At 36.6% G+C, this 15,275-nt stretch overlaps 1 protein-coding gene across 1 annotated transcript; it reads left to right on the top strand.

Annotated features, from left to right (window-relative positions):
• Positions 1-11,819: 11,819 nt before the first annotated feature.
• LOC110728330 lies at positions 11,820-14,432 on the top strand. Its single transcript, XM_021907989.1, has 2 exons — positions 11,820-13,135; positions 13,619-14,432. The coding sequence occupies exons 1-2, from the start codon at positions 11,820-11,822 to the stop codon at positions 14,430-14,432; spliced, it is 2,130 nt and encodes a 709-aa protein (XP_021763681.1).
• The last annotated feature ends 843 nt before the right edge of the window (positions 14,433-15,275 follow it).

Below are 15,275 nucleotides of genomic sequence, written 5' to 3'. Positions count from 1 at the left end.
AACAAGGAGAACTTTATGAATAAGTGCGGATCTCTCATGATTTATAAAAAAAAAAAAAAAAAAAAATAGAGGAACCAGCAGGTCAGGAAGTGGTTTTGAAACAGATTGGGGAATCACAAGAATATGCTTAGTAATATAATGATTTTGGTTTAAGCAGAGCATGGTGACAAGGATGAAGAGGAATCAGATGATAATACAGAAGATGTTGCAAAGTTCGAGGAGGAGGAAGGGAACGAGAATGATGATGAGGAGTGATGCTGTTTCTGTTCTTGTTTCCTCACCCTCATGTTTATTCTAAAATAACTGATTTTGTTGGTCTGTCTACTTCTCTCCATTCCATGAACTTTCTTTTTGGATGGATTTGGGCTTCTTTGGTTGAACTTTGTTGGCTTGTATGAACTACTAACTCTGCTATGGTATGAACTGTTTGACTAATCTCTTTTTGCAGCATAATGCTTGAATGGTGGTTGATGCCATTGTATGGATAAGCACATTAACTTGTGCACATTGCTTTTACTTTGGGATACTTTTTAATGATGCCAAAAGGGGGAAGTAGTCTGAAGTTGAAGCCTAAGGTTTAGCTAGTTTAGATTGAGTCAGTTTGAGTCTTTTTATTTCGTATTTTCTATTTTCTGTTTAGGGAACCAGTTGGCCTAACTGACTTGTTCCAAAGAGTCTTGAGTTCTTGAAGTTTTTGACGGTTTTCCTTTTGAGCATGTCCACAGGTTCAGGAACTTCAAAAGTTTGTCATCATAAAAAAGGGGGAATTTGTTGAGTCCCTTAGGTTTTGAATGATGACAAACAGCTATGGGAAACAGGTTTTAATAAGTGTTGAAAACAGTTGGTTGGAACCAGCTATAATAGAACACTGTTTCCCTAGATAAGTTATTGACTATATGAGTTATCTATTGAACTAACTTATCTATATACAGGAAGCAGTTAGATGATAAATGTGCTATGTACTGGTGGGGAACCAGTATGAACCGTTTCCTCGACTGCTATGCGGAAAAGCAGTCACTTACTTTATATTGTGCATTAACCTTGTTGAATGTGCAGTATATAAGTTGATTCCAAGTCTTGAAGCAGATAGGACTTTCGAAGAGATTGAAGAAAGTTCCATTGGTTACAATTGAGGTTATCTAAAGAAGGTTTTCAAGACTTGAAGTTTACATGAAGGAAGATCCACATCAAGAAAGAGCTTTTTAAGATCTTCATGTAAATGCTCCGTAGTATGGTTTATTAATGGATATATAAAGTGCTTTAAATATATCGAGCATCGTTGTGAAATTTGGTACAAGGATTGGAACAAATTTCATAACATGTTCAAGTCAGGGAACCAGGTCTGGGGACCAGGTTAACTGATCAGGTTATTAGAGCTGCGATTTTAAAAAGATTTTATAAAAAGATTTTTTATTGAAAATTCAGTTTTGAAAATATATCTTGGCAGCTGTAAATAGATGTGATATAATCTTTAAATACCTAAAAACTAGGAGTAATTATCTTGAGTTGATTTTATCTTATAATAGAATCAATTAAAGATAAATACTTACCTAAATCATGTTTATCTTATTGGCATGATTTATGGTAACTAGGGTTTCAGTTTTCTAAGACTATAAATACAATCTATTCGCTAATAATCTGAACACATCTCTCACACGCATAAAAAGGAGTTTTTTCATTATTGAGAGCAAAAGCACTAAATCCATTATTGAATCATATACAAGAGCATCTAGTGTTTAATATTTTCTCTACATTAACTTTTGAGAGTTAGATCATTAGAGAGTTTTGATCTTGTAATTGAGTCTTTGGCAAAGAGGCTAAAGGCTGGGTGAGTGTTTGTGAGTTCAAACACATTGGGCTTACGAGTGTAAGTCGAGAGCACACTCGGAGTAGAGTGTGGGGTTTGCTGGTTCCCGGAATAGGGAAACAGCAGAGTGTTCTTTGTCTTTGTTTTTCGGAGTAGATTAATAAATAACTTAGGATAGGAGGACGTAGGCCTGAGTTGGCTGAACCTCGTTAAATTTGTTGTCTTCTTTATTGCTTATTTATATTCCGCTGCGTACGGGAACCAGCACAACTGGTTCCTCACACATAATCCGAAAAGAAGCAAAATTAGCCAACGATTACTTAACACTCAATTCACCCCCCCCCCCTCTTGAGTGCCCATTGAACCTTCACTAGCTTATTTCGAGAATTTGGCTTGATTCTACCCGAGATCGAGACCGAACAAACCTAGGGGAAGACGAAGGAAATTAGGATTTTGTTTTGTTTTATTATTTTCTATTCTTTTATTTTTCTTTTGCATTTTCTCATTTAGTAACCCAATTTGAGCCTTTTTTCCCCTACTTTGGCATAACCACATTACAAACCAATGGACCTTTGCTTTATTTTCACCTTTATTAGTTTTTGTGAAGCATTCTTGGGACTTGATTTGTATTTTTGGTTAATGAAAGTGAGAAAAAGAATGAAAAAGAACTGAAAAACTCATATTTTAGTACTTGTGATTATCTTTGTTATGTTGAATGGTTGAGCAAATGTGAAGAAAATAAAGGAAATGAAAGAAAAAGTCACTCAAAGTTAAAAGAGGCGAGAGCAAAGAATAAAAAGAAATGAAAAAAAAGAAAAAAAAAAGAACAAAAATATTGACAAAATACAAAAATATTTGTTGTTTGGTTGAAAAAGAATAAGCTTTGGGGAGGAGTTGCTAGAATTTTTTATTTGAAAGTTGGTATTTTATTGAGTTTGAATTGAGGAATGATCAACCTTGCTTCACTTCTAAGTTTACCACCAATTTCCAAATTTATTTCCACGCCCATTATCCTAGCCTAAACGTTTCAACCCTTTTAAGACCTTTTGACCTTAGTGAGGTTTAGTTACTGCCAGTGGAGGGTAATCAAGCCAATCCTATTGAGTGAGCTATCGATGCCAAGATGTCGAGTAGCCTATATGTTTTTCATTGTTTATTTCTTCCGGTTCCTTCGTGGAATCTCGAGATATCACCTTAAAACTGGATGCAAAACTAGAGAGGACGCGGAAGTTTGGTTGAAGATAAGGAGGAGTGTAAGTCCCTCTAAGTTCTCTACCCTTTGCATGGTTTATGTGTGTACTAACCTTAGCTATTCTTTTGCTTGTCTACCTTTAATGTCTAGAAAGGATTGCATTCTTGTGCACTTAGCCCGTTGTTTGTGTTTGGTTTGAAATGTCAAAACTTGAGTTTTCTTGATTTCACCTTTGCCTTGAATGTTATGTGTTGCCAATAGTTGTGGGTTAAACCTCTTAGGAAACCCTCGCGAGAGCTTACTCGCCTTCTTTGGCGAGATGGAGGTTTAAAGGGCTTGATGCATACGCTAAATGCATCAGTGATTCCTACGGCAGTGATTTAGTGTACATTCTTTCTCTTTGTTTCTATTTTGTTTCTTTTGCTTTCAATAATTCCATCTTGTGCTCTTTTGCCTTAGCTTTGCTCGAGGACGAGCAAAGGTTTAGCTTGAGGGAATTGGATGAGTGACATTTATGTCACTCTTAGGATGTATTTTTAGAGTCATTTTTGTGTTTATTTTCCCTTATTTTCTCTTTTATTCTCTTGTTTTCTTTTTAATAAAGTTTCTAATTTATTTCTTAGTTTTAGTATGTTTAAATTTAATTTCTTTATTTAATTTGTTTCTAGTTTATTTTCGTATTTAATTTGCTTTCGATTTATTTTATTTCTTTCCTTTTCTTTGTTACTTTCATAGTTTTTATTAGTTTTAAGTTTATTTTGTTATTTTATTTTATTTTATTTACTTGTATAGTTTTATATTTTTATTAGTTTTAGTTTTATTTCTCTTATTTCTATTTTACTTTTATTTATTTTAATTAGTTTGGTGTGTTTTTCATATTTTATTTGTTTGTGTTTTATTTAATTTTGTTAGTTTTAGTTTTAATTCTCTCCTTTTATATTTAGTTTATTTGGTTTTATTTTATTACTTAGTTCTATTTTAAGTCAAGTGAGTTCGGTTTCCAAATTCATGTAAAAAGTCAATTGCCGACTGCACAAGCCACCAACACCACCGCAATCACTTCCTCAATATCCTACACCACACACTCCCTCTCTATTTACCCTTATCCTACACCATATTAAAACAGCCTCCCCTGTTCCAAGTCTTCTTCACCTTCAGTGCACCAACCTCCACCATCAACCAAAAATTCCCCTGCTCCATCGTCACTCCCATCAGCACCAGCACCCATAAACCGCATCTAGCAGTCTTGACCAACCTTCAATTATAACCACAATCAACCACTTTCAGCCACCCAAATCGACACCAACATCAGCTCCTCACAACCACCCCGCAACACCAGAGCAGCCCGCAATATTATCACCACCGCAATAACAACCTGCTCTCATCCCTTCAATCTCCCACGCAATTCACCATACCATCCCAGCAGCGCACCAACACCACCGCAACTCAGAGCAGTAGCCACCGCAATCAATTGGCCCAAATTCGCAATTGCAGCTACCCAGGCCGCCACGGGCGCGTTTTCTTCTGCCACGAGCGCGACACTGTCCTTCCACCCCTTATCCAAATTTTGGTAGATGCCGAGGATATGTCTAGGAGATGGCGCGGCTCAGACCACCGCGGGTGCTGTCTTCTGGGTTCATTTTGAACCGTAGCACGAGCTTCTCACGTGGTTTTTAATGAAGATCGAACAGTGGTGTTTGCTTGATGCCGATTTTCAATGATTATGAGCGGTGGTGATTTGATGATGATGGTTGTTAGTTTGATTTGGTGAGATGCAAAGTATGGGATTAAAACCCCATTTTAGAGCTGCTTAATTCGAAAAGAAGAAGAGCAAGTAGGGGTCTGATGTTTTTGGGGGATTTGTGGGTTTATTTTTATTTCCTTTTCTTATTATTATTTCTTTCCCTTTTCTTATTTCTTTATTTATTTTATTTTTCCCCTTTTGTTTTTCCTATTTTTCCCAAGTTAGTATAAATACCCATTTTTTGGGTAATTAGGGGGGAGAACTATTACCAATTATTCTACTCTCTAATTAGTTTTTTGCAGAGATTCTCTATCTAGGTTTAGGTTAGGATTAGAGTAGTTTAGAGAGAGAAAGTGAGGGTTTTATCATTGTTGAGCTTGAATATTGAAGAAGAAGATTGATCATCTTGTTTGTAGATTTTCACATTCAATCAATGAGAATCTCTAACTCTCTCTCCTCTATTTTTATTGCTTTCTTATGATTATTATTTTAGTTGTTGGTATTGCTGATTAATCATGTTTATTCTTGATTATTTGTTCATTAATCTTGTTATTAGCATGATTAGTGAGTAATTTCCCTATTAAGGGGATGGTTGTGGTGTAGTTGGATCTTGAGCATGTTTTAGGGTTTAGAATTGATTTATTTGTGATGAAAGTCATTATATGCTTGATATTCTTTAACTTCTTGCAAGTGCACATTGTTGGTTGATTAAAGGTGAATCTTTGCTAACAAGGAATGGAAGTTGACTTAGTTAAGGTTCATTACTATCAATTGTTCTTTGATTGCACCTCCCAATATATGATTCTAGTGTGGAAACATAGAGGCTATGTTACGAGAATCCAATTGACCCCGGAAGGCGGCTAGATTGGATCTTTTACTTCAAAATTTGAGCATGTTTAGTTCATAATTAATTCAATTTCTATGCCTTTGTTTATGTTCAAGTAAATGCTATACCTAATCCATTTCTCTTAATGTTTTATTTCTTGTTTTAGCATCTTTAGAATTTAGTTTATTTATCTCTTATTCCGGACTAGCTTAATTGTCGATAACATTTGGTGGTGTTTATTCGTTCCCTGTGGTTCGACCCTTATGCTTGCCTTATACTCGTATTAGGTTTGTTTAGGTTGTATAAATTGTATTTGATCTAGGGATAGTCGTTTAACGACGCGATTATTTCCTCTCTCATGGCTTTCCTATGAAGCAGAACCAGAAGTTCAGTCTTGCTACTTGTGATCTTCTCTCTAATCCGGAGGCATATCAATGACTACTAGGTCGTTTGATTTATCTTGATGTTACTCGTTCTGATTTAGCATACTCAATTCATGTTTTGTCTCATTTTTTGCAAGAACCTCATAGTGAGCATTGGGATGCTACATTAAGGGTGGTTCGTTTATTTGAAAGGCACTCCGAGACAAGGTATTTTATTGAGCTTTGAGTGTGACTTGAATCTGCAGGGTTGGTGTGACTCAGATTGGGCTGCTTGTCCTCTCACTCGTCGTTCTTTATCTGGTTGGCTAGTGTTTCTTGGTGAGTTTCCCATTTCATGGAAAACCAAGAAGCAACCCACAATGTCTACATCATCTACGAAAGCTGAATACAGGTCCATGTCGCCCGTTACTTATGAGCTAAAATGGCTCAAATCATTGTTATTGAGTCTCGATGTACAACATCCAAAGTCAATAAAATTGTTTTATGACAATGAGTCATCTCTGCATCTTGCTAAGAATCCAGTGTTTTATGAACAAACAAAGCACATTGAGGTTGATTGTCACTTAGTTCGTGATACAATTTGATAAGTCTATTTTATATATATTTATTCCCCATTCTATGGTCATATTTATGCTTATTTGAGCTCTGCAGTGCTATTTTTATTACTAATATACGATTTCTAGTGCTTTGTAGAGTTGGTATTATTTTGCAGAAATTTGAAGAATTATGTCGATTCCCAAACTTATTGAATCACTTCAAAAATATTAGAGTCGGATCGCATTTATGACCGAGTATTTAAAGTTGAAGGTCGTACTGATAGGTCTTAATTAGTGAAGAAGTCCAAGTAATGAACCAGCTAGTACCACGGATCAAGCAAGTTAAAGATTTGGGATTAATTAAGAAGCCCAATCCCAAGAGGATGCTGCTGATCTAGTAAAAACACCAGGCCCGATCGAGCTTATCGTGGCTCGGGCGGGCGCGCTTCCTTGTTGTGAAATATAGGTCGATTAGTGGGTTATAATGGAAATTATAAATAACCAATTACTAGGTTGTGAGGAGTTAAATAAGTTTTTCTTTTGTTTTAGTTTAAGGGGGATTTCATAGTTTTATTCTTTAGAGTTGACTTTAGTCATTTTTAGTTTTCATGTTTTTACACAACTTCTTGATTAGCTTTCATAATTTAGCTTTATTTAGTTTTTCTTCCAATTCATTAGTTTTCATTAGCTTTAAATTTTATTCTTTTAGTTTTATTTAAAATTTGCTTTTTTTTTTCTAGTTCTCTTTGTTGTTATTAGTTTTAATATTATTATTCTCTTTATTTTAAATCTTTTTTTTATATGTTTAATTTAATTTCTTTGGTTAGTTTAGTTTTAATTATGCACGAGTAGTTTTATTCTAAGGTTGTGGGGATCAATGAAAATTATGACGGGGTAATTTATTATTGTTGATTGATAATGTTTGATTAATTTACTATTGATTGATTTAATGCTATGTAATTAGATTTGTCCAGATTTAATTTATATGAGTTAAGTAATATTGATTCGTGATTCGAGAGATGAGCATTGATGTTTAGGTTTAGTTTCAATAGGCGGACTAATTTATAAATGGTGAAGTCGAGATTCGAGAGATGAGATTTAATACCGGTAAATTAATTATTATGTTTTACCCTGGAATATTATTTATTGGTGAACTTATACCCTAGGATTTTATTAATTGATTTCTCCCTACTTTTATTTCTCCCTATTCATAATCTCCTTAGTTTAATTCCTTTAATACGACAACTTGGTTACTTGATAATTTAGATTATAATAATTTATTAGAAATAAAAGAACATTGCTTCCCTGTGGATTTGACCCTACTTCCCTATCTATTTTATTTAGTGGTTTTAGGAATTACTTATGATTAGGTGTTACGACTTTAGCCTGTCAAAATTTGACGCCGTTGCCGGGGAAACGGTTTTATTTTTATTTATGATTAAATTTTTTAGTCTAGATTATTATTATTATTATTATTATTATTATTATTATTATTATTATTATTATTATTATTATTATTATTATTATTATTATTATTATTATTATTATTATTATTATTATTATTATTATTATTATTATTATTATTATTATTATTAATATTATTATTATTATTAATATTATTATTATTATTATTATTATTATTATTATTATTATTATTATTATTATTATTATTATTATTATTATTATTATTATTATTATTATTATTATTATTATTATTATTATTATTATTATTATTATTATTATTATTATTATTATTATTATTATTATTATTATTATTATTATTATTATTATTATTATTTTCGTCTCATAAAACGTAAGTTCTTTGGGACAGTTTCTCATATTTATTTGTTTAGTACAGATCAAGAATCAGAGATAATTGCACCACCACCACCTCATCCTGTTCGCAAGCTGATTTCGAACCTTGTTTACTTGGTATGTTGGCATTTTGGTTCACTTTTACTCTATTTTTGTTCAACTTTTGTGTATCCCTTGCTTCACGGGTTGTTAGTGTTTTTGTTGGGTTTTTAGGTTCAAAGACGACCATTTGAGGAATTTGGATGATAAACCGAGGTTAGAAGCTGAAACAATGGAGCAAAACCAAAGAAAAGTGAAGATAAAGGCCTTAGAAAGTCTGCACGAACGTGCAAAGTATGGCACGTCCGTGCAGAAGTGTTCCAGCACGACAAGAAGCTACTGCCTACTGCTTTTTAGGCCTGCACGTCCGTGCATAGCTCAGCACGTCCGTGCAGGATATTCAGCACATCCGTGCAGGTTGCTCAGCCCAAATCAGTTTTAAAACTGATTTTACTGAACAAGGTCTGCACGTAAGTGCCATATTTGGCACGTCCGTGCAGGATGCCCTGGCCAAAACAGTACCTTCTGCCTCCCAGGTGAACGTCCGTGCCAACCTCAGCACGTCCGTGCTGACCTGTTGCCGTGACCGACTCTTGTTTTCTCTGTCCTTTATATTTGTGGGTCTTTATAAATAAGCCCTTGAGCTCATTTGTACGGCATCCAAGTTTTTAGTGCTTCCTCTTAGTTTGCAATTGTAGAAACACAAATATTCTCAAATCATTAGTTAGATTATAATTATTAGCTTGAAATTTCATTCTCAATCATTGTAGAAGACAAGTTCCACCGTTTATATTCAAGTTGAAGCTTCTAGTAACATTTTCTCACTCTTCTCTTTCATTTTAATTGCTTTGATTGTTAATTATGTTGCTTAATTCTTGTATAATTAGATTGTTATTTAGCTTAATCTTTAGTTAATTCTTGTTCATGAGTTACTTGAAATCCTTAATTGCTTTAATCTCCATGGATTGTGAGTAGTCTAATTTCCTAGGGTTTGGGTAAAACCCTCAATGTAGTCACTAATTACTTGTTGCATGTGTTAATTTGGTAATTTTTAGGTGTTAATTAGTTGAGCTTAAGTGGTTTAATTTCTTAGTTCTTGTATATGGCCATTGCTAAAACTATTATCTAAGCTTTCTCAACGAAGGATCGAGAGATGAACTTGAGTTAGCTCCCTTATGCTTAATTGACTTGAAATGCCACGAGAATAGGAATTTCCAGTCAAGGGAATGTTTTTGTCATCGTGATTATGCTTTAATACTTGTTTTATGCTTTGTAACCACGAGAGTAGGTTGTATTCATTATTCGAGTAATCCCTCTAGCTTGAGAGAGTAGTTGGGTGCTTTAGATGACTTTCCCTATATTATCCCCTCAAATTACCATTGTTTGCTACTTGCTAATTGTGATTTGTGACGAAATTGAGTGGTATATCCCAAGCCCTAGAACTCTCTGAGTATTGTTAATCTCCCCCTAGCTTTAGTTGACTTGAACTAGCACTTGTTACATAAAACCAAACCAATTTCGACTTCATTTAGCTTATTTATGCGGTAGTATTTCGGTGATTGATTCAACGCCCCTCTTGGGTTCGACCCTTTCTTACCCTTGCTATTAGCTAGTGAGACCAAGATAGGAATTTATCTTTGGTAGGCTCGACGATGGCTTATCAAATTTTGGCGCTGTTGCCGGGGACGCAAAGTCAAATTGAATGTATTATTGTTGAATGAGTCTAAGTGTGTATATTTTTATCATAAATTTTCTTATTTGTTTTTGTATTTTTGTGTTTTCAACTTGTGATAGTCATTGCTAACGTTTTTCTTATCTTTGTTTGACCTTACATGACACGGAAGAGTAAGCAATTGCCGCTTATTCTCGTTGATCTAGAGTTAAATAGGACTATGAGAAACGTGAGGAGGCTTTTGCAAGGCACACCCGAGTTCTCTATTGTATATTCGGATTCCAATCCGGAGGAAATCTTTGCAACCAACGAAGAAGATAACATGGGTGATAACAATCCTCCTCCACCATTGTTACGAGATTATGACCACCCCAATGCCTTCACACTTCGGAGTGGCATACCTCTCCCTACTACGAATGCAAATAATTTTGAGCTTTCACCTCAACTCATCTGTATGATACAAAGTGATCAATTTGGTCGGAGTTCTAATGGGTGTCCTTTTACTCATTTGGACAACTTTCTCGAATTGTGCACAACCATCAAGCAAGACAACATTACAGAAGAGTTCATCCGTATGCACATGTTTCAATTCTCCCTCCATGACAAAGGAAAGCATTGGTTGAGAACGGTAGAAGAGGGATCATTGACCACATGGGATGAAGTCACTAGAGCTTTCCTTGGAAAGTATTGTCCACCCAAAAAGACCGCCGAACTAAAAAGGAAAATCACCAATTTCAACCACGAGATTGATGAAACCTTAAGTGAAGCTTGGGAGCGTTTCAAGGACTACACTAGAGAATGCCCACACCATGGTTTCACATCATGGATCATTGTTCAAAGCTTTTATGATGGTCTTACTCCTACTTCAAGGGCCAACCTTGATAACGGGGCCGGTGGTAGCCTTAAAAAGCTATCGGTAGATGATGCATACAAGATGATTGTAGAAGTGGCAAAGCACTATGCATACGGAGGTGATAGAAGGCAACCTCAAGCAAAGAAGGGCGGAATCCACGACCTTAGTGCAATAGACCTTATTGCATCAAAGTTCGACATGCTAGCTCACAAGCTAGATCAAGCCACCCTTACATCTCCAAGCTCTTCTTCACAACAAGTCATGTCTTGTGAAACTTGTGGAGGAAATGATCACTTGTCCTCCTATTGCAACTCAACTAACCAAGAGCAAGCTGCGGCTATTGGGCAAAGAAACGATTAATACTCTCAACCCTAAAATCAAGGTTGGAAACCCCAACAAAATACGGGTTGGAAACAACAAAATCAAGGCCCCCTCAAAACCAATACAACCAATCTCATCCACAAAACCAACAAGCTCCTTACCGTCATCCTAACCAAAGGGATCAAAACCAACAAAGGCAACAATATAACCAACCCGCTCCTTCACCTCCTCAAAAATCTAGCCTAAAAGCCGCACTTGAGACCTTCATTACACAACAAGGAAGAAGCAATGCGGATATGCAAGCGAACATCCAACAACTTCAAGCACACAACAAGATAATTGAGAATCAATTGGCTCAAATTGCGCAACAAGTTGGAAGTTCATCCTCCAATCCTAGTGGTCACTTCCGAAGCTCAACGGTTGTGAACCCAAAGGAGCAAGATAAGGCCATTACTTTGAGATCGGGGAGAGTTTATGAAGGGTTGGTTATGAGTGAAGAGGAGCCACAAAAGAGAGATGAGGGAGTTGTGGTGAGAAATGAGGGTGAGTTTGAAAATGAGATAGTTTATGTTGAGAGAAACGAGCCACAAAGTAAGAACGAGGGAGATGAGGAAAAGGTAGAAAAGCCCCCATGAAAGTATACAAGCCTCCCATTCCATTCCCTCATAGGATTGTTGAAAAGAAATTGAATGAAAAGTTTTCAAACTTTCTTGAAGTCATGAGAGAACTTCAAGTGAATATCCCCTTTCTTCATGCTATTTCACAAATGCCTACATATGCAAAATTTTTGAAGGATCTTTTATCCAACAAGAGTAGGCTTGAAGAGAGTACAACCATCTCCCTTCCTAAGGAGGTGAGTGCAATCATTCAAAACAAGCTTCCTCAAAAGCTTGGTGACCCCGGTATCTATGCATTACCGATGAAGATTGGAGACTTAGAGGCTATGGATGCTTTATGTGATCTTGGGGCAAGTGTGAGTTTGATGCCCTATTCTATCGCTAAGAGTTTGAAAGTGGGAGACTTGAAGCCAACAAGAATGTCCTTACAATTGGCCGACCGCACGGTTAGGCTACCTTTGGTAATTCTTGAAGATGTGCTGGTTCAAGTTGGAAGTGTATTTTTGCCATGTAATTTTTTGGTAATGGAAATGGAAGAAGATACTACGGTGCCCCTAATCTTGGGAAGACCGTTTTTGAACACCGCGGGTGTTGTGATTGATATGAAGCAAGGAAGATTGACCTTAAATGTTGGAGATGAGAAAATATCAATTTCATTCCCACAAACATTGAAAAAGACATTGTATGATGAAGTTCATAGAGTTGATACATTGGAAAGGGACTTAGAGAAGTTCCAAGAGAATTTGTTTGAAGGAGATCCTTTGCAAGCTATTCTAACGGGAGGCTTAGTTGAGGAAGGTGAAGAAACAATGGGGTATGATCTTTTGCTCAACCAACCTTTAGTGCACAACGAAAAGAAAGTGGAAGTGCTTAATGTGGAGGTAAAAGAGGAGAGGACTACACCTCCTCACAAGGTTGAACTTAAACCCCTTCCTCCTTTACTTAAATATGCTTTTCTTGATGATAGTGAGAGTTATCCCATTATTGTCAATGCTAAACTTGATGATACCTCTCTTGGGGAACTCCTAGTTGTTTTAAGGGAGTATAGAGGTGTCATTGGGTACAAAATTGATGATATTAAGGGGATAAGTCCTACTATACGCATGCATAAGATTTTACTTGATGATGATCATGCTTCCTCGATTGAGCACCAAAGAAGGCTCAATCCAAACATGAAGGAAGTTGTGAAAAAAGAAGTTTTAAAACTTCTTGAAGCAGGCTTAATCTACCCTATCTCCGATAGTAAGTGGGTTAGCCCGGTTGAAGTTGTGCCTAAAAAAGGAGGCATGACCATCATCAAGAATGATAAGGGTGAGACCATTTCTACGAGGTCGGTCACCGGGTGGAGGATGTGTATTGATTATCAAAAATTGAATAAGTCCACCCGGAAAGACCACTTCCCACTCCCCTTCATCGATCAAATATTGGAAAGACTAGCATCACATAGTCACAATTGTTTCTTGGATGGATACTCGGGATTCTTCCAAATCCCAATCCAACCCGAGGATCAAGAGAAGACTACATTCACATGCCCTTTTGGCACCTTTGCTTATCGAAGGATGCCATTTGGACATTGTAATGCACCTTCCACATTTCAAAGGTGTATGATGTCTATTTTTTCCGATATGCTTGAATCATCAATTGAAGTATTCATGGATGAATTTTCTGTTTTTGGTTCATCTTTTGACATTTGCCTTTCGAATTTGATTAAAGTATTGAAAAGATGTCAAGAGGTGAACTTGGTTTTGAATAGGGAAAAATGTCATTTCATGGTAGAAGAAGGAATTGTTCTTGGTCATGTAATTTCTTGTAGGTGCATTGAAGTAGATCGTGCCAAAATTGAGGTCATTGAGCGCCTCCCACCCCCTACAAATGTGAAAGGGATAAGGAGATTTCTTGGACACACGGGTTTTTTCCGCCGGTTCATAAAGGATTTTTCAAAAATCGCAAAGCCGCTCACTCAATTGTTGGTAAAGGATGCCCCTTTTGTGTTTACTAATGATTGTTTGCTAGCATTTTATAGGTTGAAGGAGGCATTGATTTCAGCTCCTATCATTCAACCCCCTAATTGGGAGCTTCCTTTTGAGCTTATGTGTGATGCTTCGGATTTTGCCATTGGGTCCGTTCTTGGACAAAGGAAGGATAATAAGCTCCATGCTATCTACTACACTATCAAAACTTTGTATGATTCACAAAGGAATTACACAACCATGGAAAAGGAGTTTCTAGCCATTGTTCATGCAATTGAGAAATTTAGGTCATACTTGTTAGGATCTAAAGTCATAGTCTTCACCGACCATGCGTCCTTGAAGTACCTCTTGTCTAAGAAGGAACCAAAGCTAAGATTGTTACGGTGGGTCTTGCTCTTACAAGACTATGACATTGAGACTAGGGACAAGAAGGGTTCCGAAAATGTGGTGGTCGATCATCTTTCACGGTTGCCTATCCTTGTAGGTGATCTTGATAACTTTCCAATCGACGATTCATTCCCGGATGATCAACTATTTGCTATTCTCCAAGCACCAGCACCATGGTTTGCGGACATTTCAAACTACTTATCTTGCTCTATTCTTCCTCCCGACCTCTCCTATCAACAAAAAAGGAAGTTTCTTCATGATGTTCGCTAATACTTTTGGGACGACCCCTTGCTCTTCAAACAAGGTGTTGATGGCCTTTTTAGAAGGTGTGTCCCGGATAATGAAATTGAAGATGTTATCACAATGTGTCGCTCCTCACCTTGTGGAGGACATATGAGTGCCAACAAGACCTTGGCGAAAATATTGCAATGCGATTTGTTTTGGCCAACAATGTTCAAAGATGTGTGGGGTGTGGTGAAAGCTTCTGACCGGTGTCAAAGAACCGGTAATATTTCAAAAAGAAATGAAATGCCTTTGAACAACATCCTTGAACTTGAAATTTTTTATGTATGGGGCATCGATTTTATGGGGCCTTTCCCGAGCTCTTTTGGGAACAAGTTCATTCTAGTGGCCATTGATTACGTATCAAAGTGGGTGGAAGCGGTTGCATCTCCTACTAATGATGCTAAGGTTTTGGTCAAGCTCTTCAAAAGAGTAATTTTTCCAAGGTTTGGAGTTCCCCGGGCTGTGATTAGTGATGGAGGTTCACACTTTGCAAAGCGTTCCTTTCAAGCTATCCTTGAGAAATATGGTGTGAGACATAAGGTGTCATTAGCTTACCACCCCCAAACAAGTGGTCAAGCTGAAATTTCAAACCGGGAGGTAAAAATGATCCATGATAAAACGGTGGATAGGTCTAGAAAAGATTGGTCTACAAAGCTTGATGATGCTCTATGGGCCTATCACACCGCGTTCAAAACTCCTATTGGCACCACACCATACAATATTGTTTATGGGAAGTCATGCCACTTGCCAATAGAACTTGAGCATCGGGCTCATTGGGCTATCAAAACATTGAATTTCGACCTTCAAAGCGCCGGTGAGAAGAGGTTG

The sequence above is a fragment of the Chenopodium quinoa genome, unplaced genomic scaffold (assembly GCF_001683475.1).
Source record: "Chenopodium quinoa cultivar QQ74 unplaced genomic scaffold, ASM168347v1, whole genome shotgun sequence".
Taxonomy (NCBI): Eukaryota; Viridiplantae; Streptophyta; class Magnoliopsida; order Caryophyllales; family Amaranthaceae; genus Chenopodium; species Chenopodium quinoa.
The sequence above is the reverse complement of the archived record's forward strand: the minus strand, read 5'-3'. Positions and strand labels throughout refer to the sequence as shown.

Bases quoted from the DNA above. Each gene is read 5' to 3' on its own strand.
- LOC110728330 (XM_021907989.1), top strand. From the start codon at position 11,820: ATGAAAGTATACAAGCCTCCCATTCCATTCCCTCATAGGATTGTTGAA. The intron at 13,136-13,618 runs GTCGGTCACCGG...AATTTCTTGTAG, and splicing joins GGTGAGACCATTTCTACGAG to GTGCATTGAAGTAGATCGTG.